This window comes from Notamacropus eugenii, chromosome 3, assembly GCF_028372415.1.
Source record: "Notamacropus eugenii isolate mMacEug1 chromosome 3, mMacEug1.pri_v2, whole genome shotgun sequence".
Taxonomy (NCBI): domain Eukaryota; kingdom Metazoa; phylum Chordata; class Mammalia; order Diprotodontia; family Macropodidae; genus Notamacropus; species Notamacropus eugenii.
The window spans coordinates 462,621,471-462,646,173 of NC_092874.1; the positions used below are offsets into that span (position 1 = coordinate 462,621,471).

Consider the following 24,703-nt stretch of genomic DNA (forward strand, 5'->3'; position numbering starts at 1 on the left):
CTCCCTTAAGCCCCAAGAAAGAGTTAGGTACAGCACTTATCTCCTTAACCTAATTAGCTCAAACCAGCCTATCTTGCTTTGCTGATAAAACTTTATCTTACTAGATTAAAAAAGAATCAGTTAAGAATTCTCCCCTCCCTTTTCCTCCCCCCAAACACCAAGGACATAAATATTCAGACCATAATTTAATTATATCACAGTATAACAATACTGGCTACACTATTAGGAGGGAAACTGGTCCCATATTTTATCATCTCCTTAAGTCTGACAGCTCCTGCCCAGAAACAATATAAGAGCAATCACCGTGATTTCCTTTTGGGTCAACAGACATTTTAAAAAATTATATGAAATTTTCATGGTTGCCTATTACGTCAAACTCTTTGGTTTGTGAGGCCATTAATTATCTGGTTCTGTTCTCCCTTTCTGACCTTATTTCCCTTTGCTTCTTTACATCTCTTTCTGCTCCGATCAGGGAAGTCTTTGGGTTTTCTGCTAACCCATGCCATGGTCTTTCCTGCATCTGTGAACTCAATTCTGTAGCTCTCTAGAACAGTGGTAGGGGACACCAAAGGGGTCCCAAGATTCTTTCAAGAGGGTGCATTATGTAAAAACTTTTCATAATAATACTAAGATATTTTAATTTTTAATATAACATAAGTACATATATATATTAATGGGGTATTTATGACTATAACTATCCAAACACATGTGTGTATATATATACAGCATATACATGTATATGCATATGTGTATATGTATATGTATATACATACACACACACCTCTCTATCCACACATAAACAAAGGCTCTTTGGGAAGTCCTCAATAACTTTTAAGAACATAAGGAGGTAATGAAAACAAAATGTTTGAGAACTGACCCTGTCAGACTCAAATAGAAATAGATCCCTATGGGCAACAAATCAACCTAGAAAACCTCAAATTAACATTATCTATATTGTGCTGTATTATTTTCTTAAACATTTTCCAATTGCATTTTAATCTGGTTTGTCCCCATGCAGGAGTTTTGTGGACTGCTTGGGTAGGCTGGTCACAAATTGGATATCTCTACTCTAGACTAATACTTTCCTTTTCCCAATGTTTTTATCTATCTATCTATCTATCTATCTATCTATCTATCTATCTATCTATCTATCTATCTATCTATCATCCATCTATCTACCTATCATCCATCCATCCATCCATCTATCTATCTATCTATCTATCTGTCTGTCTGTCTGTCTGTCTGTCTATCTATCTATCTATCTATCTATCTATCTATCTATCTATCTATCTATCTATCTATCTATCTATCTAACATGTATCTATCTATCCATCTATCTGTCTGGCTGGCTGTCTGTCTAATCTATCTATTAGTCTAGACCAGTATATTTCATCAGTCTGACACAGAATGGCAAATGCCAGTAAGTTATAGTTTTAGAGAACTGTTTGGAAGGAAAATCTCTAAGATGAAGTGCCTCCTCCACATTCAGGTGGCTTCTTAGTTTCTGAGGCAGGCCTTCCAAGGCCAGCTCTTACTCCACTCACTTTTCCTCTTTTCATTCTGTTTATCTCAGTCCTAATCACTGATTGGTTCAGTTCCAATCACACTGTCTCCATGAAGCCCTCTCAAGGCTATTTCAACCCACAGGAATCTCTTTCCACTGACTTTCTATTACACCTGATCCATATTCTAAGGTTTAGCTTTCCACTAAGCTTTAATTGTGATCTCACTTAAGCTAGTTTTCATTCCCCACCTGGACTGTGAGATTCTTGAGTTGGGGGGTCCTCTACATGATACCTTTTGAATATCTACTACAGGACCTAGCATAGGGCCAGGCATTTGCAGGCAGAAAAGTCCAGGTTGACTCTGGCAATGCTGGATAGGAAATCAAGTGAAAGCAAGTCAAAACAAAGGTTCTTAATTCTGGTTTCAAGTCTACCTGATGGTAAGAGATGGGAACAGGCCTCCGGAACACAATCCACTCGACGATTTCACTACATGGCGGGGTGGTCAAGGAACCGGTGTAGCGATAATAGCTCCCTAGGGAGGCTGGCAGGAGGTCCCGAAGGACAAAGGGATCCAGAAAGGTTTCCTTCTCTGTTAAAGAGAAAAACAAAAAAGGTGTCATCACTCACAATCATCCTCACTCTGAAGAGAGAGTCTTTAATCGCTCCTTGCCTCATTTCTCTGTTCAAATCCCACCTTTTGCAGAAGGGCTTTTCCTGGTTCTCCCTTCTGCTGCTAGTGGCTTCCCTCTGGGATTACCTCCCATTAACACTGTAAATCTCTTGGATGTACACACTTATTTGCATGTTGTCTGCCCCATGAGACAGTGAGTTCCTTCAGAGAAGAGACTGATTTTGGCTTTCTTTGAATACTCAATGCTTAGCATCATACCTGGCCCATAGGAAGCACATGAGACATGCTTTTTGATCACCTGATTTAACTCTGCTGTTGGTGAAAGACTAATGTAACGAGGCATACTCAGGTTAGAGTCCTTTTTATTGTCTATAGCAGGGTTTGGAATTGTATTTAAAAATGTACAAACCATTCTTAACTCAGTGATCTTACAAAACTGGTGACGGGCTATATTTGGCACTAGGGCAATCATTTGCCAACCCTACATCTATAGTTATAATGGGCAGGGCTGTTGTTTTGGAGAGGTAGGGAAGAGAAAGGGAATCACAAGGTCCTTTATGCTGTCTCCAAAGCCATACATTAACTAGCCACCCTAAAACCTGACCCTACTATACAGTAAAAATGAATCCGGCAACTCATCCATGTGGGTTTTGCATCTAATGACACAGATGGCAACCCCTTCATTCTTGCCCCATCTTGTATGATAGCCTCCACAGGCTCTCCATGCTCGGGACCCTCTTTGTTTCCTCTTGAGAGTGTATGGCTAGAGTTCACACACTGTCTAACAGCCATCTCTTACTCTTCCTAAGTGACTAACTCACCCTATGGTATACAAGAACAGTGCTACTGAAAACCAGCTTTTTGTATAGGCTGTGGTACTTTGGTACAGTGGAACATATACTCCTAGCTTAGAGGTCAGAGAACCTGGGTTCAAATACCAAGGTTGCTTCTTATTATCTAGTGACTGTGGACAATTCATTGCATCTCTCAATGTTTCAGTTTTCTCATCTGTAAAATGAAGATAAAATTAGGTGATGATTATCTCTGAATCTATGATCTCACAGCTTCTGTTGGCTGAAAATATCCCCAGATCTCTCCCAAGGAAAAACTGAAAAAAAAACGTGCTGGAACTGAAAAATAACTTTTTTCACATAAAGAGCTTTAAAATGGATTTGAAATGGATAGAACATTGGTAAACTATTATTAATTTAGAAATTACACTAGCAGGTATAAATCCTAAATATGCTTTATTTCTTAGAATCAGTCTCTCTCTCTCTCCCTCTCCTCTCTGTCTCTATTTCTCTCTTCCCAAACCTCTGATTTCATCAGTCTAGAGAACTCCTGTATGAATATTCTCTCTACTTATGCAAATTGGGAAACTCATCTGTGGCTGCCTGTAGACCCTGAGAGATTAAGTCACCCAAGGTGATCCACCTGGCATTTGTCAGAGTGGGACTGATGGTCCTTCTGATGCCAAGGCTGGTCCTCTGGTCACTAAAGCACACTGCCTCTTCTTTCCTCAACCTTGGTATTAGTCACTTGGAATTATACATTTAGCATGAATCTCTATATGATGTATGACATCAAAATTACATTGTTTTAAGAAAAGGACTTGTGAATGAGGCCTGACAGAATCATGTTAGCAGAGAGCTCCCATCTCACCACAGTGATGACTTACTCTACTAAGTCACTTTAAGTTAATCATCTTGGGTAAGAAAGGGTGCAACTCAAGGACACAGGCGCTTTCCAGCACTAGTCATCAGAGCACCAAGTAAGAATTAGGAACCTTTCTCAGACACTAGCCAATTCTGCAACACTTAATCTGTAGGTATCTCAGTTTCCCTATCTGTCCAGCCCAACCACAGAGGTAAAGAACAGCTCAAGGACGAACAGAATGCAGGAAAAAGAGAGCAGGATTCAGAGCGAAGGGATCTGAGTTCCCAAGACGATTTTGTGTATTACTATCTATGTGCAGAAGCAAGTTCTTTCACTTTCCCTATGGTTCAGTTTCTTCTTCTCCTTTGCTCTTGAGAAGCAACATCCACATTGGAAAAGAACTCTGTCTCTTCAGTCATAAAACTTAGATTCAAATCCTACCTCATTCTCAGTTCCACTTTCTAAAGTTCTCTTCCTCCTTCTTGTCAACCTCCTTTTCACTCCAGAGGAACCTCTGGCTCCGAGACCTCACCTGCCTGGATCATTATTTGAGTTGTTTCAGTCACTCTTTGTGACCCCATTTGGGATTTTCTTGTCAGAGACACTGGAGTGATTGGCTATCTCCTTCTCCAACTAATTTTACAGATGAGGAAACTGAGGCAAACAAGGTGAAGTGACTTGCCCAGAGTCACACAGGTAGTGTCTGAGGCTGGATAGGAACTCAGGAAATTGAATCTTCCTGATGTCAGACCCAGAGCTCTGGGCACTATGGTGCCATTTAACTGCCATTACCTGGCATATGGTAAGTACTTAATAAATGTTCTCTCTCTATCTCTCTATCTACCTCTGACACTTACAACCCCATAATGCTGAGCAAGTCACTTAATATCCTTGTATCTTAGTTTCCTCATCTACAGAATGAAGTAGGTTGCTTTCAATGATCTTTAAGGTTTCCCCAGCTCTAAATCTATGATCCTTTGAGTTTAGACCAGGAGTTCAAACATCAACACCAATCTGAAAAGCCTCCACCAGCAACATATGACATGCCCCAGAAAGCCAAGCTCTGCCCATAATTCCTTGCCCTGCTCCCCATCCCCATCCCTCCCACTCGGTAGAGGGATCCTGTCATTCCTCCAACCACTCACTTGCCATGACTCACTTGGAGAAGAAGCTTGCCCTATTGCCAGGGGATGTCCTCACCCATAAAACAGGCGTATAAATAATGCCAACTGCAGTCTCCCCTCAGGGATGGGTGAAGAAAGGCCAAGAGAGTGTATGGGAGAACCAAGGGACATGGCAGTTAGGCAAATGACCAGAAGGAGGCAAATGGAGCAGCAAAGGGGATGGGAAAGAGGGAAGGAGGGTGGGAGGAAGGAAGAAAAGAGCCTGGGGAAAGCCTCCCTAACATAATCCACTGCTACCTGGTCTATTGGATGCTCATTTCCACACTGATTCAGATAGTCTTCCTATGACTTTACTTTCTCCCTGGCCTCATCTTTGTCCTTCCCATTATCTCTTGAATCTAGAAAGTCACTTTAAATTTAAACCCCAAATTGGCAATAACTAACGGCTTTAATTTAAGGGCTTTTAATTGTAAGCTGTAGCTTGAGTTAATATGCCGGCTACCAGACGGAGTGCACATGGGCATGGCCAGGACAGTCAGATTTGTGCTTGGCTGCCTCTGTGTTTTCTGGGCTGGAAAAATAATGAAAACTGAAGAGAGAGGGTCTGTGTGTAGTTTGCTTTACCAGCCTTGGAGTAACCATATTTTCTTCTAAATGATATTGGTGAGTGAAACATTTCAGCCAGCCAATGACCCATAATACCCTGCCTTGGGATCAAGGGGAAAGGCTGAACAGACACTGAAGACTTTCTTATTTTATTTACTTTGCATCTATTTTGTTTTAATAAACTACATGAAAATTTATGAAGATCAAACCACATGTTTATAGGTTTCTAGACCCAGACCTGGGAGGAACCTTATAGGTCAAGAGTCCAACTCTTATTTTAGGAAGGAGGATTTGGCAACCAGAGGTTAGTTTACTTCCTCAAGGTCACACAAAGAATAAGTGTCTGGGCAGCACTTGAATCCAGATCCTTAGACTCACAAGCCGGCATCATTTCCATTTACTTAACTGGGAACATGTTGCTGTACCCCAGTAGAATGGAAACTCCTGTAGGGGAGATATGATTTTCATTTTGGGAGGCAGTATGGCACAAGATGTAGCGCACAAGACTTGGTGTAGTCTTCCACTACTCTGTGACCCAAGGCAAATTTCTTAATTTTTATGACCCTCAATTTCCTCACCTACAAAAAAGTAATAAAAATATCATCCAATCAAATGACATCATAGACATGAGGATCTTGGCAAACCATAAAATACTAGGTCAGTTTTGTTAAAATCACTATAGGGAGATCTCCTAGAGGAGGAAAACCCCTCTATGGATGCTGACTGGTTCCCATTCCATACAGCTGGCTTTGGAGAGCAGCCTGGATACTGAGGGGTAAAGGGAGTTGTCCTGGGTCCCAGGGCCAGTGTGTGCTGGAGGGAGGAGTCCTAACTCTGTGGCCAGCTCTCTATCCATAACGCCAGAGATGGATAGTATCATAGTATCACTCATTTTACTCACCTCATACAATGGAGCATAGATAGAAGTGGTCCATGGACACATTTCTATCCTGCTATTTGATTTTTAACTCTTTATATTCTGTGGACTATTTAACATATGAATAAAATAACTTTTCTATAACTGGTTAAAAGTATTGGTAAATAAGTTCATCTTGCTGTAGGCTCACTGAAAGTATCTTCTGGTGAAATTCTGTTGCAGGCAGGACAATGGGAATAATGTGCACACTGCTGTTCTCATAATTAGTATAATATTAGAGTAATTCACACATTACTGTTATGATCATAATTAGTGCTGTTACTGTTTCATTATCTTTGAATACTACCATGCCTAGCACACTACCTGGCATGCAGTAGGAGTTTAATAAATGCTTCTTGATTGACTGATCAAAAGGCATAAAGCTACAGTGAATAAATCCTTGTTGAACTAAGGGCTTTTGGCCCTTTCTTTCAAAATATGTCTTTAAACCTATAATGTTATATAAACAATCCACAGAAGTTATGGATTGTGGAAAAACCATTGAACAATTAAGAGATTGTTTTATGACCTTGGCATGAGCAAGTGTGCATCTAATTTTGCAAGACAGAAAACCTGTCTGAAGTTATAGCTTTAAAAAAGAAAACTCAGCAAAGCTTCCCCCTTAAATCTTGGAGGACTGGAAGTGAGGTCCCTCCAGTGAGGCTGGTGGCTTCAGCTGGGACTCAGAGAGCAGGCCAGAAATTGCTTTTGCCATTTCGGTCTCAGCTGAAAAAAGACCATCTGTCCTTGTCCTCTGAGGCCTGGCCACAGCTGCCCAGGCTGAGGGTTCCAGATTTAAATTGGTCAAAAGTTACAGCCAAATGTCAGATTAGCAGAGAGGAAAAAAAACCTTTCCTGTGTTGTTTCCATATTTTCTTACCAGACTCAACCCAAGTGTTAACTCCTACGGGAAACCTTTCCTGATTCCTCTTCATTGTCACTGTTTTGGTCCATCTCAAATTATTTGCCTGTTTCATTATTTTCTCTGATTATGACAATGGGAGGTTTTGGAAAATGATGCTATTTTTCACTTTGTTTTAGAATCCCTCACTCTTAGGATGTTTTGTACACAGCAGGCGTTGAATGAGTGTTTGCAGAATCAATTGCTATGTGCCATCATGATCATTCTCTAAAGCAGGAATTTTCTGCATCTGGGCCTTCGGGTTACACAGTTTGGTGAAGCCTAGAGACTGCTTCTCAGAATCATATTCTTAAAAGCATAAAATAAAATATGGAGAATTACAAAAGAGACTAATTAAAATCGTTATCAAAATGTTTTTAAAAATCAAGTCCAAAGACTTCAGGTTAAGAATTATGGATTTATAAACTATTCGGATGGACTCACACCATCACAATCTTAACTCTGGAAGAGACACTAAAGGTTCTTTGATCAAACTCCTTTATTTTACACATAGGGATCTGAAATCTGGTGTGAGGAGATGACTTCCCAAGACCTAGGTAGAGAGATTCAGTCTCTTTTCTCCAGACCCTGGGCCTCACTTTCTTTATCTAAACAATGAAGGGGTTGGGTTAAATGTCCTCTAACGTCCCCTTCCAGCTTTGAAGCTATGATGGTGTGATCCCACCACTGTGTTCTCTGGCTCATCCTTACCTGCTGCTGCTGGGAACCTACCCTCCAGGATTATTTCCTCTCTGTATTTCTCTCTAATTTTCAATAACTGGCTTCTCACTGTGGCTTACAAACAAGTCCAGATCCATCCTTCCCAAAAAGAAAAGAATCCATATTTTTGTAAATAGCAAAGACAATACCCCTCAATTGACCCTACCATCCCCTCAGGTTGTCACTCTATAGTTCTCCTTTTCCCAGGCAAAGGACTGACTTTTCTTGAAAAATGTCTTCCCTATTTCTTGTCTCCATGTCTTCACCAGGTACTCACTTCTCAACCCCTTATTATCTGGCTTGTGATCCCATCACTAGACTCAAACTGCTTTCTCCAAGGATATCAATGACATCTCAGTCACTCAATCCAATGGCCTTTCCACAATGGTTCTTTTCTTGGTCTGTTCTACAGCTTTTCATACTGTTGACCTGGATGACCTTATTCCTGGATGTTCTTCCTGGGTTCTGTGCCATCTGTCTTTGCTACATCATCACTCACTATCGCTCACCCACTAAACAAAGACGGATCATGGGTCCTCTTCTTTCTGTGGGATCTTATCAACTCTCAGGGGTTCAAATATAGACTCTATGGACATGATTCCAACACGTATAGATAGAACTATAATGTCTCCCATGAATTCTATGCTCATATTCCATCAGCTACCTGCTGAAGCACTCTATCTAGATGTCCCATCAGCATCCCAAACTCAACATGTTAAAACCAAAAACTATTATTTTCTCCCCATAGGACCCACACTTCCAAATATTGTTCCTTTAACTTTGATACTGTCTTCAACTTCTCATTCTTACTTACTCCACATATCTCAATCAATGCCAAAAATTGTCATTTCGACTTTCACAACATGTATCATAAATGACCCTCTGTTTAACAAGGCCACTGCCCTAGTATGGGTTCCCATCTCTTCTTGCCTTGAATACTGATTTAATAACTTTGTTATTAGCCTGCATGCCTCCATTTTCTCCCTCCTCCAAGACATCTTCCACTCAGCTGCTACGGTGATTTTCCTAAAGCACAGGTCTGATGATGCCATTACTACCTAATGTTGAATGCCTCCCTATGACCTCCAGGAATAATTAAAAAGTACTTGGTTTGGCATAAAGCTCTTCACCACCTGCCCAATTCCTACATATCCAGTCTTCCTTTTACATGATCCACGATCCAGCTACACTGGATTCTTTTCTATCATGTGACAGTCCATTTCCTATTTCTGTGTCTTTGCTCTAATTGTCCCCCACATCTAGAATTTTCTCACTGATGAGGTGGGGGCCAATGAGTATGGAGCATGCACCACAGTCACACAGCTTGTGAGAGGAAGAGTCAGGACATGAGCCCAGGGCTTCCCTAGCACATGAAGGTCTGTTTTTCTTCATCCTTCATATGCTTCTTTGTCCGCTAGGATCCAGACAGAAATGGTCCTGGGTCCAGTAGCTGCCCAATTTTTATTTTTTTATATTTAACCATTGTTGGACAGGTAGACAAAATAACGACTTTCTGCATTGCATAAAAATATTAACATGAAAAATTGTCTGAAGGTTCAAAGATTCCTCAGTACAGAAGGGATAACAAGCAGAGGATGTACCCTTCATCCTGCTCTGCCCTGATGTTGACGTACTCTGCCATGTTTATTCCTCTTCCTCCTCTCACATCTTTTCCTCCTTTCATGTACTGGGATTTATCCCTTGTTGCATTGTTTCCTGGATTTAAGCAACCAATAAGTATTTATTAAACCCCTAAAACATGCTAGATGCTCAGCACTGGGGAAACAGAGTCAAAAATAAGCTCTTTGAGTCTATCCATTATTGCTGTGTCCCTAAGCCTGATTGAACCTCATGGCTCAGGATACAGAAGCAGCAATAAGCATTGCTTCAGTACCTTCTTTGCTCCAGGCACCATGCGAGGTGCTAGGAATACAAAGGAAGGCCAAGGTTGGTTTCCATTTTGTTCTCCCCTAAGTCCAGAGCTTTGCGTTTTGTGGCCTGCATATAAGCAGTCAGACCGAAGAAGTCACCCAGTAATTCAGTGACTGCCACATGAGTTGTGACTTGACTGTTAGACATGAAGACTATCTGGAGGAGATGTTTTTCTATCTCTTTTTTTCCCCAAAGTCTTCCATGAAAATCATTGTTTAAACCAACTTCTCAGAGAGTTCAGTTTCCAGGTTAGAGTCTTTATGGAGGACCCTCACCTAGGCTGCTTTGGGAAAACTTTGCATCTAACTCAGTTATTTGGAACTGGAAGCCCACTCATCTGTAGAATGAATTATTGATAATAGTTAAGAATTCCCAGGTCAGTAAACCAAAGCCTCATAATCAAGAAGAATGAGGAAGGATAGACCAACTGTAGATAGTTGAGAGTTAGTCATAGCGTATCTGTTTCTTACTTGGGTAATGCCCACTCATGGAAAATGGAAAGAAGAATTGATTGCATTTCAAGTCTAAAATCTTAACAGTATACATTAAAGATGTCTTCCATTTAAAAAGTCTTAATAAATGCCCATTTTATGCCATCCTTAAAAAGGGTGATGGAGAACCATGATCATCTGGATGGCCTGGAACATTTCTCCTCCAACTTTTGTTCCAATTAGCCTTCTGAATTCAATATATTTCTGTCCTTATCACTTAACGAGTATGGAAAAATATCTGAAACACTCCACTTGTACCACCATTCATCCCATTAGGCCGTAATAAGCAGGTACTGCATATTACTATATCAAAAGACTGCAAGAGAATGAAGCTCATTGGTGACTTTCAAGGATTCTTGGTCCTGTATGCAGACAATATTATATTTTAATAATTAATTGTTCATCAAAGGGAAAGATGAGGAACAGGGATGCTAAATTCAAAGTTATTCAAATTACAGAAATGAATAATGTATGACTTTTATATTAAATACACACTGTATTAAGCAGTCTACATTTCATCCAGCTCTGTCTTTCATTTTTAAACATTCTGAACTACAATATGAATAATCAGTCAGGGAGGTTTATTTAGAAAAAGGAATGGTTTATTGGAATGCAAACCAAGTATTATCTGGGCATGATTAAATTTTTGTCATCAATTAGAAATTAGAAAAAAAAAAGTCTGCAAAGTCATGGTCAACTCTTAAGTCCCAAGATAACTAAACCTACTTGCTGATTTTTCTCATTATCAAATTGCAAATGGTTAAATTCTGTTCAACTTTTTATCTCTCCAAGCAATGCTGGGAGGTAATTTTTAATTAAAGGAAAATTGAAAGATGGAAACTAAACACGCATAATTGGATTAAAAATGTGATAATTAAAACATTAGATGATAATCATCTATTTTATTGCATTTTTTAGGGGATTAATAACCTAATATTTTGAATGCTCCAGTTACAATGCGAGAAATGGGTTTTATGAAATATGGTGCTTGGGAAAAGCGTGTAGTCGCAAGTGACATTTCTGGGCCGCAGCCCTGAAAACTAAATTATTGCTAGATGGTATTCCTCCAGCCGTAGAGAAAGCTGTCCTAGACTGGTGGGAGACAAAAGACTCCCACTTAACAAAGCAATTCAGTACAGGAGTTCAAGAAATGGAAAAGAAAGGCACTTAATTACCTGACAAGAGATAAGATCTCTGGGTCCAGGACTGGAGGTCCCTCATCCATGGCCTAACTCTTCCAATCCCCAACTATGTTGTGTGTGTGTTCGTCCTTTGTTGCCGAAGAAGACCATACCATCAGAGAAATAATGACATGACTTGCACTTGACTTTGTTTTTGAGTGAGGGAGGGCTGTGCAGGTCACCAGCCTCACTTCTCCTCCAGAGCCATTTGAACCCAGTGACCAGATATTCATCAGGATGACTGCAGGTGACCCAGGATGAGGCAGTTGGGGTTAAGTGACTTGCCCAAGGTCCCATAGCTAGTGAGTGTCAAGTGTCTGAGGTGAGATTAGAACTCAGGTCCTCCTGGCTCCTGCACTGATGCTCTATCCACTGCACCACCTAGCTGCCCTGAAATGACTTGCCTGGGGTCACACAGCTAGTGTCTGAGGCTGGATTTGAACTCAAGTCTTCCTGATTCCAGACCTGACACTCTATCCACTGCACCACCTAATATTTTATCCACTGAGCCATCAGATCCCTCTAATCCCCAACTATGTTACCCAAGAGCAAATGGTTTAACTTATCCATGCCTTAACTTCCTCATCTGCAAAATAGGCTTAGATATGTTTAGCCTAGGTGCCTCACAGGGTTGAGGAGAGGGAAGCGGTTTGGTATTTCATTTCTCTAATATATATAGATAATACTATTTCACATTTATGCAGAATTTTGCAGTTTGTAGAATTTTGAGAAACTTGAGACATCACTGGATGCCAGATAACTCATGTTTCTGGGCACTCGACTCAGGAGTCACCGTTCTTTTGAATAGCAACTTTTGCAAAGACAGAATAAAGTAGGATTATGGCCAGCCTCCTCTGGGAGGTGACATCTCTTAGTGAGGTTTAAGATAACTTTAATTTTGTTGATGGCCATGGAATAGGACAAAAACCTCAAAGAGCTGGAAGGATGCTTGGCCACCATCTTTTCACAAATAAGGAAACTGAAGTCTGGTGTGGTTACATGACTTGTCTGCAGGGACAAAGCTAATGTAAGGTGAGATTCAAACTCAGGTTATTCTGACTGTAAGTCCAGTTCTTAATCTACTATATCTCGTAATCTCACATGTGACTTTGTGATCCACTAAGCTCTCTAGATCATTGTCAAGTCAACTGCAGCTAGCTATCCTGCCTCCATCTTGGATCTGTGAAGCCCATTTTTTTAATCCAAGTGCAAGGTTACATTTATGTCCATTACATTTGTATTGCATCTCTCATTCAGCTTAAGCTATCTTTCCCCGGCTCTGTGCCTTCAACAAAGTTGTTAAGTTAATGTGGGATGGGGAATGTCATTCTGGGCAGAGGGAAGAGTTTGGCACAAGGCAGAGGACAAAATTTAGGGCCGACTCTGGGGATGTGTGTCTATAATTAAGGTTGGTTAGAGTAGGGGAGACATGGAGGGAAATTCTTAGCAATAAGGCCAGAAAGGTAGCTTAGGGCCAACTGTGGAAAGTGAAGAGCTGTTCTGGGCTCACTAAGGCAGCGGGGACTTGTCGCAGTATCCGAGTCACATCCCACAGGCTGCTGCCCACTTTCCATATGCATAAAGTTGGGCCTGAATGGGATTTACCTCAAAGAGGAGGTTAGATATAACTCCTAACAGCTAGGTGGTACAGGGGATAGAGCACCAGTGCAGAAGTCAAGAGGACCTGAGTTCAAATCTCACCTCAGACACTTGACACTCACTAGCTTGGTGACCTTGGGCAAGTCACTTAATCCCATTTGCCTCATCCTGGGTCATCTCCAGTCATCCTGATGGATACCTGGTCACTGGGTTCGGTGGCTCTGGAGGAGAAGTGAGGCTGATGACTTGCACAGCCCTCCCTCACTCAGAACAAAGTCAAGTGCAAGCCATGTCATTATTTCTCTGATGGCATGATCTTCTTCGGCAATGAAGGACAAACACAGATATACCTCCTCCAATGGGAGGAGCACGAACTTCTGAAAGAAAGGGACAAGGGCTAAATCAGTGATTTCCTAGCCTGGCAACTCCCAGGTTCCCACAAGAACCCTGTCTTTTGCTCAGTGTGCTAATTCTCCCCATGTGGTATCATCTTCAAATTTACTCAGCCTGCTATGTATGCAGGTGGAAAAGAGCTCAAAGGGGCCTTAGAGTTTAACCCACCCATTTTACAGATGATGAAAATGAGGCCTGTGTTGCCCAAGGTTACAGGATTCAAACTGAGGTCCAGTGACTCCTCCAGGTTCCCAGGTTCAGAGCTCTTTGTACTGTTTCTCCTCAAAACAAAAGATGTCAGATCTGGAGTCAAAAGACCTAGGGGTTCAAATCTACTTCTGATATTAAATACATTTGAAACCTGGCTAAGTTCACTTCTCTGGGCCTCAGTTTCCTCATTTGTAAAATGAAGGATTTGGACTAGATGACCTCTCAAGTTCCTTCCAGGTCCAAATCTATGATCCCATCAAAATTTTTAAAGTTTGATTTTTGTGGTTGGTGCACATATTGCTCAGTCATGGGGAGTTTTGAGGACAACATATCTCATTCCTAGAGAGATAAAATAAAAGCATTCTCTGATCTCCCCCACTGGGATGTCATCTCTCCCTCCTTGGTCTTTCATGTCCATTTTTTTTACTTCTCATTACACATGCACATACTCCCCTTCTATTATGGTTGTCTGGGTGCATGTCTCTGCTCCCTTATCACAGGTCTGAGGACAAGAGCTCTGTCTTCTGTGTATTGCCTGCGCTGCCCCCTCCCCCCCCACCAAAGCCTGCGCTGGCTCACAGAAGATGTGCCTTCTATCCCAGATTCCTGGGCTGCCTTGTGTTTCGCTCACTAACATGGCACTTAATTTAAGGACTGATGCTTGAATGGCAAGTATGTTGACATTAATATCTCCAAAGGGAGGACGCAGAAGTAACATAGCGTCATTGTCAACAATTAAGAAAATGAACATGACATTTAAATTGCAGATTCCTATGGCGATGGAGGCACAATATTATTACTGAATTTTTCCAGTGCAGTGGCTCTCTCTCTCTCTCTCTCTCTCTCTCTCTCTCTCTCTCATGCCTTTGGCAGGAATAATGGATATGGTGAGTGCGATGTACTCTCAATTTCCTTTGGGGAGTAGGAGCTCAATGAATACTTTTGATTATCTGATATTATTCCCATTTCAAAATGGGGAAACTGAGGCAGGACAAGGTTAGAAGTCTTGCCCAAGGTCACATAGCCAGTAAACAGAAGATTCAGGATAAGGACATAAATTTTTAGATTTACTGCCTAAAGTACATGGACAGCTTATTTGTTTAAAATGGCACTTAAGTATTCATAATATTGCTAAAATAATTAGTAGCTGATTATTATATTATCTCTTAAGTTTGTGGATAATTTACAAAATGCTTTGAAATACATGGTCTCATTTGTTCCTCATGACAAAGTTGGGGCAATAAATGAGAGCTTAGCACAGTGTCTAGAACACTGTAGGTGCTTAATAAATGTTTACTGACTGACTGACTTGGCAATAATTGCCATCCTCATTCAACAGAAGGAGAAACTGCAGCAGAGAGGTTGAATTTTCCCTCTGTGCTTATGGCTGGACAGCTCAGATAAAGTGTGAGCAGGGTTCTTTCTACTGAACCAGGCTAGCTCCCTAAGCTGTGTCCCTCACCTCGAGAATGGCCTTCTTATTTGCCTTTCCTGTCAGAGAATCACAAGATTTTGGAGCTAAAGCTAACCATCTCTTAAGGAAGCCCATTCTACTCCGGGGGCAGCTGCCATGGCTGGGAAGCTTTCCTGACATCGTGTGTGCTCAGATCTCTCTACAACATTCATTCCTTCTTCCCAAGTTCTTCCCTGTGGGGTCTTTCACTGGCACTAGCTAGAAACCATGCATCTGTGCCATTCAGAGTATCTACGGAAACCTCTATGCCAAAGTATTTATAAATGCCAGAGGTCAATCCCAAAAGCAGCCCCATCCATGCTGGCAATGATGATGATGATGGTTGGCATTAATAGGACAACCTAAGGTTTGCAAAAGCACTTAGTAGATTCTCTTTTGATAACAAAAGCTTTATTTATTTTATTTTAGGGTTTTATTTTATTTGTTTATTCCTACATTTATTTTAGGTTTGCAAAGTTCATCCTCACAACAATCCCTGACTGATGGGTGTGACTATTCCCTCCATTTTACAGATGACAGATCTGAGACAGACAGAAGCTAAGTGACTTGCCTAGGGTCACATAGTATCTGAGGTAAAATTCAAACTCACGTCTTCCTCTCTTCCAATTTAATACTCTATCCAGATATGACAGAAAATCTAAAGGCCATCTTTTAAAACAATAACTCTCTCCTCCCCCCTTCTCTCTCTCACTCTCATTCTCTCTCTCTCATTCTCTTCTCTCTCTCTCTTTCACACACACACACTCTCTCTCTCTCTCTCTCTCTCTCAAACACAAGATGAAAATGTGTCTTCTTTGTAGCTTTCAAGATTCTGTTGCAATAAGAAGTATATTGACAAAGGAAAGGGAGTTTGGCAGATCAAATGAGAACTGTCCTCCTAACTGAACCCAAACTGAAGCTTTTGAAGCCTTTCATGTATTAAGTTAATAAGACAATAAAACATAAATAAGCCACACAGCTTCACCTTCTTAGATAAGAGTTAGAAACTAGTCCACATGCCTCTACTGGCATTCTTGACCCATTTGAAACCAGGAAACACTGGAAATCCCCCAAGTGAGCCTCTTTCTCTATGATTTTCTAGATCAAAGAGTTCAGATAAGCATCTGGGCTTTCTGGATCCTTAAATGAATGAAGCCAATTAGCAGTGATGGGATTGTTGCATATTTATAGCACTCCTCAGGAAGGTTACATGCAGTTGAGTGCTGGAAATAGGAACTTCAAAAGGGAAACCATGTCTTACATCTTGACCTGAAAACCACCACCAGACCACCATTGATATAAGTTGCAATATTTTTCCTCCCTAAAGGAAAGGCAATTCGTTGTTTTATAATGACTGGCTCTTAAGAGAAATACAACCCCAAACTCATCAGTTCAAATTTCATTGATTTGTTATATGCTGAAATGGAAAGAAGGAAGAAAATGAGCAATTATTAAGCACCTACTATATGCCAGACAATGCTAAGCATTTTAATGCTCCTCATAACATCTCTGTGAGGTAGATTCCATTATTCCCATTTGACAGTTCAAGAAACTGAGGCAGGTGGCGCATCTGATTTGTCCAGAGTCACACAGCTAGTTAAGAATTTGAAGTAGGATTTGAGTTTATATCTTACTGAATCACTCTATTTCCTGTGCCACCTTGCTACCACTATTTCCATTTCACAGAATGAAATTGAAGCTGAAAAAGTGGCTGATCTTCCTGACCCCAAATCCAGTGCTCTATCCACTGTACCATTTAGCCAACGGTTTCTACCATATATGGGTAATAGAATTCCCTAAAGGGCTTTGAAATTTTCATGAACTCCCAGGGTTGAGTTGGTAGAGATGAATTCAAACTCTCAGAGGTGAGAGGTTGGTGACAACTCTCCTGACATCTAAATTGAAATGGACCAGAAAACCCTGCCCTGACTGTAAGCTGGTGGTTAACTAGAATGGTGCCTTCCACATCCTTGGCCAAGATCCTCCTTGAGAGGCAGCATCACTCAAGGATCATTCTAGAGAGGAGAGCCATCCAACCATCAAGGACCACAAGGAAAGTGATCAGGGTAGAGAGATCCACCACTGCCTCCATGCTCATCCAACAATATATGAAAACCAAGGAGCATTTCTAGTCCAAACTGATGGAAAACCATATGGGGTTGTCTGCAGTATTATGCCAAAGAATCCATGCAGATTATGGTAGTGGGGGTGGTAGGGGGAGCAGAGGGAGTCGATCCATGACTGGTCCCCACAAATTACTCCTGACACTTGGCTGAGGGTCTCTGCCAATGCTGCATCTTGGGCAATGCATGCTGAGTTACCAGACTAAAGGTCACTAAGGTACAAGAAAAGAGGCTATCTGGGTAATTGTGTGCTTGGGGAAGGGGCTAACAATTAAATTATGAAAACCTTCAAGCCTTTTAGAAACGCCCATCTATATACCAACAACCCTCTGTTAGCATACTTCCAAACAAAGTGGATTTATTTTAAAAGTTAAGGAAGGAGCAGCTATGTTGCTCAGGGGATAGAGCACCAGCCCTGGAGTCAAAAGGACCTTAGTTCAAATCCGGCCTCAGACACTTACTAGCTATGTGGCCCTGGGCAAGCCTAGACTGATTTCAAAGGAAAAAAAAGTTAATGAAGAGGCTACTGAAAGTTAATGCATCAAGTTTTAGTATTAGAGTCAGGAGGTCTGGGGTTCAAGTCCTATCTCTGACACTCGCTGACTATATGACCACATATGCCAGGGAGCTTTCTAACAATGGGATTTGAAGACAAAGCACCGATGTGTGAGGGGAGAAAGCTAATATACCAGGAAGCTCCTTATACCACTGAGATCCAAAGGACCAACTACCTCCTCTTCTTAAAAAATACCAAAATTATATTGCTTATAGGACTTCCTACTCTTTAGAATTTTAAAAATTAATTCAGATTGATTTTTCCTATTGGTCTGAATTTGTGAGACTTTACTTCAGTGTTCAAAATTTTGGCTATTAGGACTGATGGTTAAGTTGTCCCTTATTCTCCAAGAGGACCAAAATATCTTCAGCATGTTGGGGTCAAGGCACAGTGTGTCCAACTCAGGCTGATCAGACCAATATGAGCTCAGAAGGCTCTACCACAGGCTAGACATAAATAGTCCGTAGATTGAATAATATGAAAAATTATGAAAAATAGTCCATATACTGAAAAAGAGAATGTGAACACCCTCTTCTCTTCCCATTACACCCAGCAATGACTTCTTTTTTTACTCCCAGGTTCTAGCATGGTATCTTCCACATAACAAACATGTTAGCCAACAAATACTTACTAAAGGCTCACTATGTATAAGTTGTGTAACTTTCCTCAGTTTTTTTTTCTAGTTTTATATTAATTTTAGTCTTTGTTTTAACAAGTTGGTGGCTTGATTGTACACAGTAAGCTTCTTCAGGGAGGAATCTCACAGCAGTAACACGTTCATTCTTGTCTTTTAAAACAGAATCAATTTGATTTTTTGTTTATGGGATTGGGAGCTCACCACGTCTAGTGTCTGCTGATTATCTTCTTGGAGAAAAGTATTGCTGTTGGATAGAGGTGAACTTTCTGTGTAGGCCACAAGCCTTTGGACATTTCTCATTTCTTATTCCTAAACCATATTTTCTGATACACTTTTACTTGCTGTCCTACTCTATGTTCACCTTTGTATCAAAGTCACTGAATTTCAAAGTATAAACTGATTTGATTTTTTCACACAGTAGACTGTAAAATTAAAAATATACAGTAAAATATGACAATCAGCACAGCGGTGAAGGCTGGGGCCATTTTGATTTTGTCTGTGTACCTCCAGTGCCAAGGCAGTACAATATAGGTGTATATGAGTGATGCTATATTAGATGCTTATGGTAAAAAGAAAAAAATTCATACAATCCCTGTCCTCAGGGAGCTTATGGTCTACTCTACTGAATATTCTATTTGCATTCCAAATATTACATTCTGTTACATGCAGTTGCTGAATTTAATTCAACAAGTGATTATTCAGGCCCTACTATATGTCAGGCATTGCAGACATAAAGACAAAAATGAGATTATTCCTGCCTATTCTACTGGAGAGATTTAACCTGTGTACGGATAAGTACATAGAAATCATGTACAAAATTATATCGAGAAGGGAAGACCACTAATGATTGGGGAAAATCAGGAAAGGCTTCCAGTAGGAAGTAGAACCTGATGTTTTTCCTCCCCCAAATTATCTGCTCTAAAACACAATTCCCACAATCTGGCTACAACCCTCGGTTTGTAACCCAATGTTTATGAACTTTTAAAAATGGTGTTTTATTATAACTGGTTTCATTTGTCATTCCATGTACTTAATTGTATGCATCTAAAAATCTTATTCTGAGAAGGGGGTCCATTGGCTTTACCATCCTGCCAAAGGGGTCCATGATACAAAAATAGTCAAGAACCTTTGCTCCAAGAAAAACATGTATAATAATGTGAGGAGACAGTCTAGAAGAGAGACTGTAGTCACATGGACAATGTCAAAGAATGAGTGGCCCAAAGATCTCGAACCCGTACTCCACTGCCCTGCTTCTGTACACTTGAGTCAGGTAGCTTTCCTATGTGGGGTTCTCTATCTTCTCTCCTCCTTTTTAGCACAGGCAAGAAGAACAGTGGTCTGGCAAGACAAGTAGGACTGGGCAGCGTTGACACTGAAGAGCATTCCAAGGACAGAAAGACAGAGAGATAATGTCCCCAGAGCAGCCAACTATCCAATTTTTAGCATATTACCTGACACCCCATCTCATGCTCTTTTCATTCCCTTTCTTGATTCCAATAGAAAATTTGCCTCACAAGTCTCCTGCTAATGATGGAATCCCAAGACAGCCACCTTTCTTTCTTCAGCTCGCAATTACTCTGCACACAGAGCAAACAGCTTGTCAGGGGTAGTTATGGGAAAAGTGGAAAAAACTGTCACACTGCTAACTGTGTTTTCTTGTTGTGATGCCTGATGGCAACCGATGAATGGATCCACTGGGAAACCAAGCCAAGGATGCCTCTCTCCCTTTTTAGTGCTACTCTATTTTTAGCCATATCACCATTGCCTTTGGGGCAATGACACCTTTTATGGGAATGTGTATTCATGCTAAAAGAAATTCCTTTTTCCTCCTTCCATATAAGACCACTTTCTGCTTCCTATTGCCAGCCAAGAGATCTCCCCTAAAACTTGGCTGAGCAACCAACATCGGTACCACACTGGAGGATCCTCTTTCCACCTGTAACACTCTAGGTGATTTCACCTGTTTCATGGGACCAATTATCCGCTCTACATGGATGATGTTGAAATCTGTAAGTGAAACCCTCTCCTGAAATCCAGTCCCATGCTGTCAATGGTCTACTAGAGTTCTCCAGCTAGATGCTCCATCAACGTCTCAGAATTTATTTTCTTCCCTCTTATTGCCAAAACTGCAATATGTCTTAATATTTTTTCTTTTTAATGGGTATCACCATTTCTATTTACCTCATTCAAAATCTTTGAAAGACCCATGTCTCTGCAATCATTCTCACCAATTATATCCAGTCCACTGGCAAGTCTTGTCATGTCTACCACCATAACATGTCTTACCACTTCCAGGGCCACCATACCCCTGTTTAAACTCCCTTCACCTCTTTCCTGGACATTTACAATAGCCTCTTAATTGCTTTCAGTCTCTCTTATTCAGTCCATCCTCCAAAGGGCTACAGAAATAACTTTCTTAAGGCAGGAGTCTGATCATGTCACTTTTATTCACAAATGGTTTAATGGCTTCTTTGTGTACTCCTGGGATGTCCTTTCGATTCCTCCATTTCATGTCTTTGAAATCTTAGCTTCATAAAAGGAAAAGGAGAAGAGTAGGGGAAAAGCATTTATTAAGTACCTACTAGGTTTCAAGCCCTGTAGTAAGTATTTCACAAATATGACATTATTTTGATCCTTATAACACTGAGGTAGATTATTATCCTTATTTTACAGTTGAGGAACCTCAGGTATACAGTTGTGAAGTGACTTATCCAATGTCATTTAGCTAGTAAGTGTCTTAGGTGGGATTTCAACTTCTTTCTTTTTTTCTTTCTTTTTTACAATAAGTTTATTTGATAAAAGCCACATTTCTCAAATATATTGGGAACTAAGCCAGATTTATATAAAAAATAAGAGCCATTTCTCAACTGATAAATGATCAAAGACTATGAATAGGCAGGTTTCAGAAGAAGAAATCAAAACTATCAAAAGTCCGGTGAAAAAATGCTCTAACACACTATTGATTAGAGAAATGCAAAATAAAACTCTGAGGTTTCATTTCACACCTATCACATTGCTTAACATGATAGAAAAGCAAAAAGATAAATGCTGCAAGTGATGTGGAAAAATCAGGACAACAGTGCACTGTTAGTGGAGCTGTGAACTGGTACAATCATTCTGGAGAATAATTTGGAATTATGCCCCAACGGCTATAAAACTGGGCATACCCTTTTGACTTAGCAATACCACTACCATGTCTGAAAAGAAATCACAGAAAAGCAAAGGAAGAGGACCTATTTAGAGTAGCTTTTTTTTTTTTGTGGTGGCAAAGAACTGAAAATGAGGAGGTGCTCATCAACTGGGGAATGACTAAACAAGTTGTGATATGTGATTGTGATGGAATAGTGTGTTATAAGAAATGATAAACAAGATGGTTTTGGAAAAACCTGAGATGACTTATATGAACTGATGCAAAGTGAAGTGTGCAGAAGCAGGAAAACATTGTACACAGTAACAATGCCATTTTAATGATGACCAACTGTGAAAGACTTAGCTACTCTGATCAAGACCATGATGCAAGACAATTCGAAAGAACCCATGATGAAAAATGCTATCTACTTCCAGAGAGAAGTGATGAACTCTGAGTGTAAACTGAAGCAGCCTTTTTCAACTAATTTTATTTTACTTGCCTTTTTTTGGGGGGGGAGGGAGACATCATGGCTAATAAGGAAATATTTTATATGATTTCACATGGATAATTGATATCCTATTGCTTGCCTGGGGGAGGGGCTGAAAGGAGAGAAAAAAAATCAAACTCAAAACTAAAAAAAAAAAATTAATATTAAGATAAAGTGTAATTATTTTAAAAGTTAAAAAAAACCAAAAACTTAGCTCTGTCTGATTCTAGGTCCAATGCCTGTGCCTACATATTCTGGGCTTACATGCCATAGTTTGCATGAAAACTTTCCTGACCTCTACCCAATCGGTGGCAACAAGTGAATCCCTCAGATGAGTGTTCTTCGAGGATTGGGACTTTGTCACACTCAGATATCTAAGGCTGGGTTTTGAGAAGAAAACCTGGAATGGCCTTATTTTGCAACACAATTAGATGAGTTTTTTTCAGATGCTAATCAACAAGTACCATCACTAAATGACTTTCTTCCAAAGACTTTAGGGAAGGGAAAATCACCACCTCACACTCACTAGTATAAGCTTTTAGGGGAGTTTACAGAACTTTTGGACTCTCCCCATTTCCCCATTCCCTTCTCCTCGCTAAGAATAAGTCTTTGTTGCTTACTGAGGGGCTCACAGGGCAGGAAAGGAAATCATTTTTGGGTAGAGCGATGTAGAGAAGAGAGGCAAGGAGCTACATTGTGAATCTGTCAATCCTGGCAAGATTTCCTTTCAAAAGTTAAATTTTCCAGTGATAGACAAGAGGGAGGGGGATGCCATTTTAACATCTTTTAGTTTGTTAGAACATAGAGACAAACATTCTTTTGAGGATGGAGGGGATTGTTAAAAATAATATTAAGCAGTTTTGACCAGATCATGGCTTTAAAAATTTATATACTTTTAAAATTTGTTTTTAAGGATGAGATCCCTTTAGTCTAAACCTTTCTCAATCAGATCAGAGAGATCAAAGCAATTGGAATTGACTGCATTTCAGGGCCAAATCACTTGCCTGGGGTTATTGAAAGACAATGGATAAATCTGGATTAGTAGTGATTGGAAACAGCTAGTTCAGTCTTCCAGATCTTCTTTTCCTGAATCAATCCTGAGACCTTTAAGCCTTAGCTCAAGTGATATCTGTGTGACCTGATGGCCTAATTACTCCCCCCCCCCCCAATGGTTTATTATTTTTAAATACTCAAAACATACACTTTGCACACATCTCCCATTCATCCGGAATTTGTCTTGTCCACATTTACTGTTTGTACATATAAACTGCCAAAAAAGCAGAGTTTGTTTTTGTTTTTATTCCTAATACCCAAGCACCGAGGAAAGTGAGGAATATTTCCTGAATAAGGAAAATAATTCTTGCACCATGAGTCCACGCAGCACAATAGATAAGAGCTGATCAATTTGAAATTATCCAATAAAGTGACTATAGCATTCATACCTCTGAACCAGAGACCCACTGCTGGTATTATACACCAAGGAGGGAATGATCCAAAGAGAGGGCCCCCCCCTTTCTCCTCTCCTCTTCCTTTCTTCTCTCTCTCTGTCTCTCTGTCTCTCTCTCTCCACACACAAATACAAATTCCCACATATATGGCAACACTTTTTGTGTTAGTAAAGAACCAGAAACAGGACAGATGTCCATTGATTAAGGGAATGACTAAACAAACTGGGACCCATTAATAAGAATATAATGGAATATTACTATGCTGTAAGAAGTGCCAACTATGGGGAATTCAAAGAAGCGTGGGAAGACAGGAGAAAGGATACAGAGTGAAGACAGCAGAGTCATGAGAACAAGGCAAATAAAAGTGGAAGGAACAGTCACAAAATGACTGACCTGGAATGCTGAGATGATTAAGAATAGTCTTGGTCCCAAAGAAGGCCTAGAGAAGACATGTCCCCCAGCTCAGGGGTTCAGACATGTGATTCGCTGCATCTTAAGTAAGACGTCTCTAATCTGTTTAGAGCATAGATCCTGGAGTCAGGAAGACCTGAGTTCAAATCCAGCCTCAGACACTTTCTAATTGTCACCCTGGGCAATTCACTTAATCTCTTTCTGATTCAGTTTCTTCATCTGTAAAATAGGAATAAAAATAGCAGCTACTTTCCAGGGCTGCTGTGAAGCTCCAATGAGATAATATTTACAACGTGCTCTGAAATCCTTAAAAGTTGCTATATAATTGTGAGCTGTTATTATTATTTCATTTTTTCCTTCTTTAACAATTCTTTGTTATAAAGCATGTCTCTCCCAGAGAAGGGGGGAATAAGGGGAACAAAATCTACTTGAGCATACACAAAATAGAACAGAATATTTTAAAATAAACAAACTTTGTATTCATGTTATACTTTACACATTTTATAGAGTTCTTTCTTCTTCGTTCCTTTGTCTGTGCTGGGTTACACCTCTTTGAGATAAAATATGGCTGAGATTATTAGTTCTATTTG

General features: G+C 40.3%; 1 protein-coding gene across 2 annotated transcripts in view; it reads right to left on the reverse strand.

The window, feature by feature from the left end:
• PTPRG (protein tyrosine phosphatase receptor type G) overlaps positions 1-24,703 on the reverse strand; it is a 796,984-nt gene that overhangs the window by 175,162 nt on the left and 597,119 nt on the right. For both annotated transcript variants that reach the window (XM_072650205.1, XM_072650203.1), the window contains exon 7: positions 1,940-2,097. In XM_072650205.1, the coding sequence (XP_072506306.1) occupies positions 1,940-2,097 (158 nt within the window). The remainder of the gene's footprint in view (positions 1-1,939; positions 2,098-24,703) is intronic.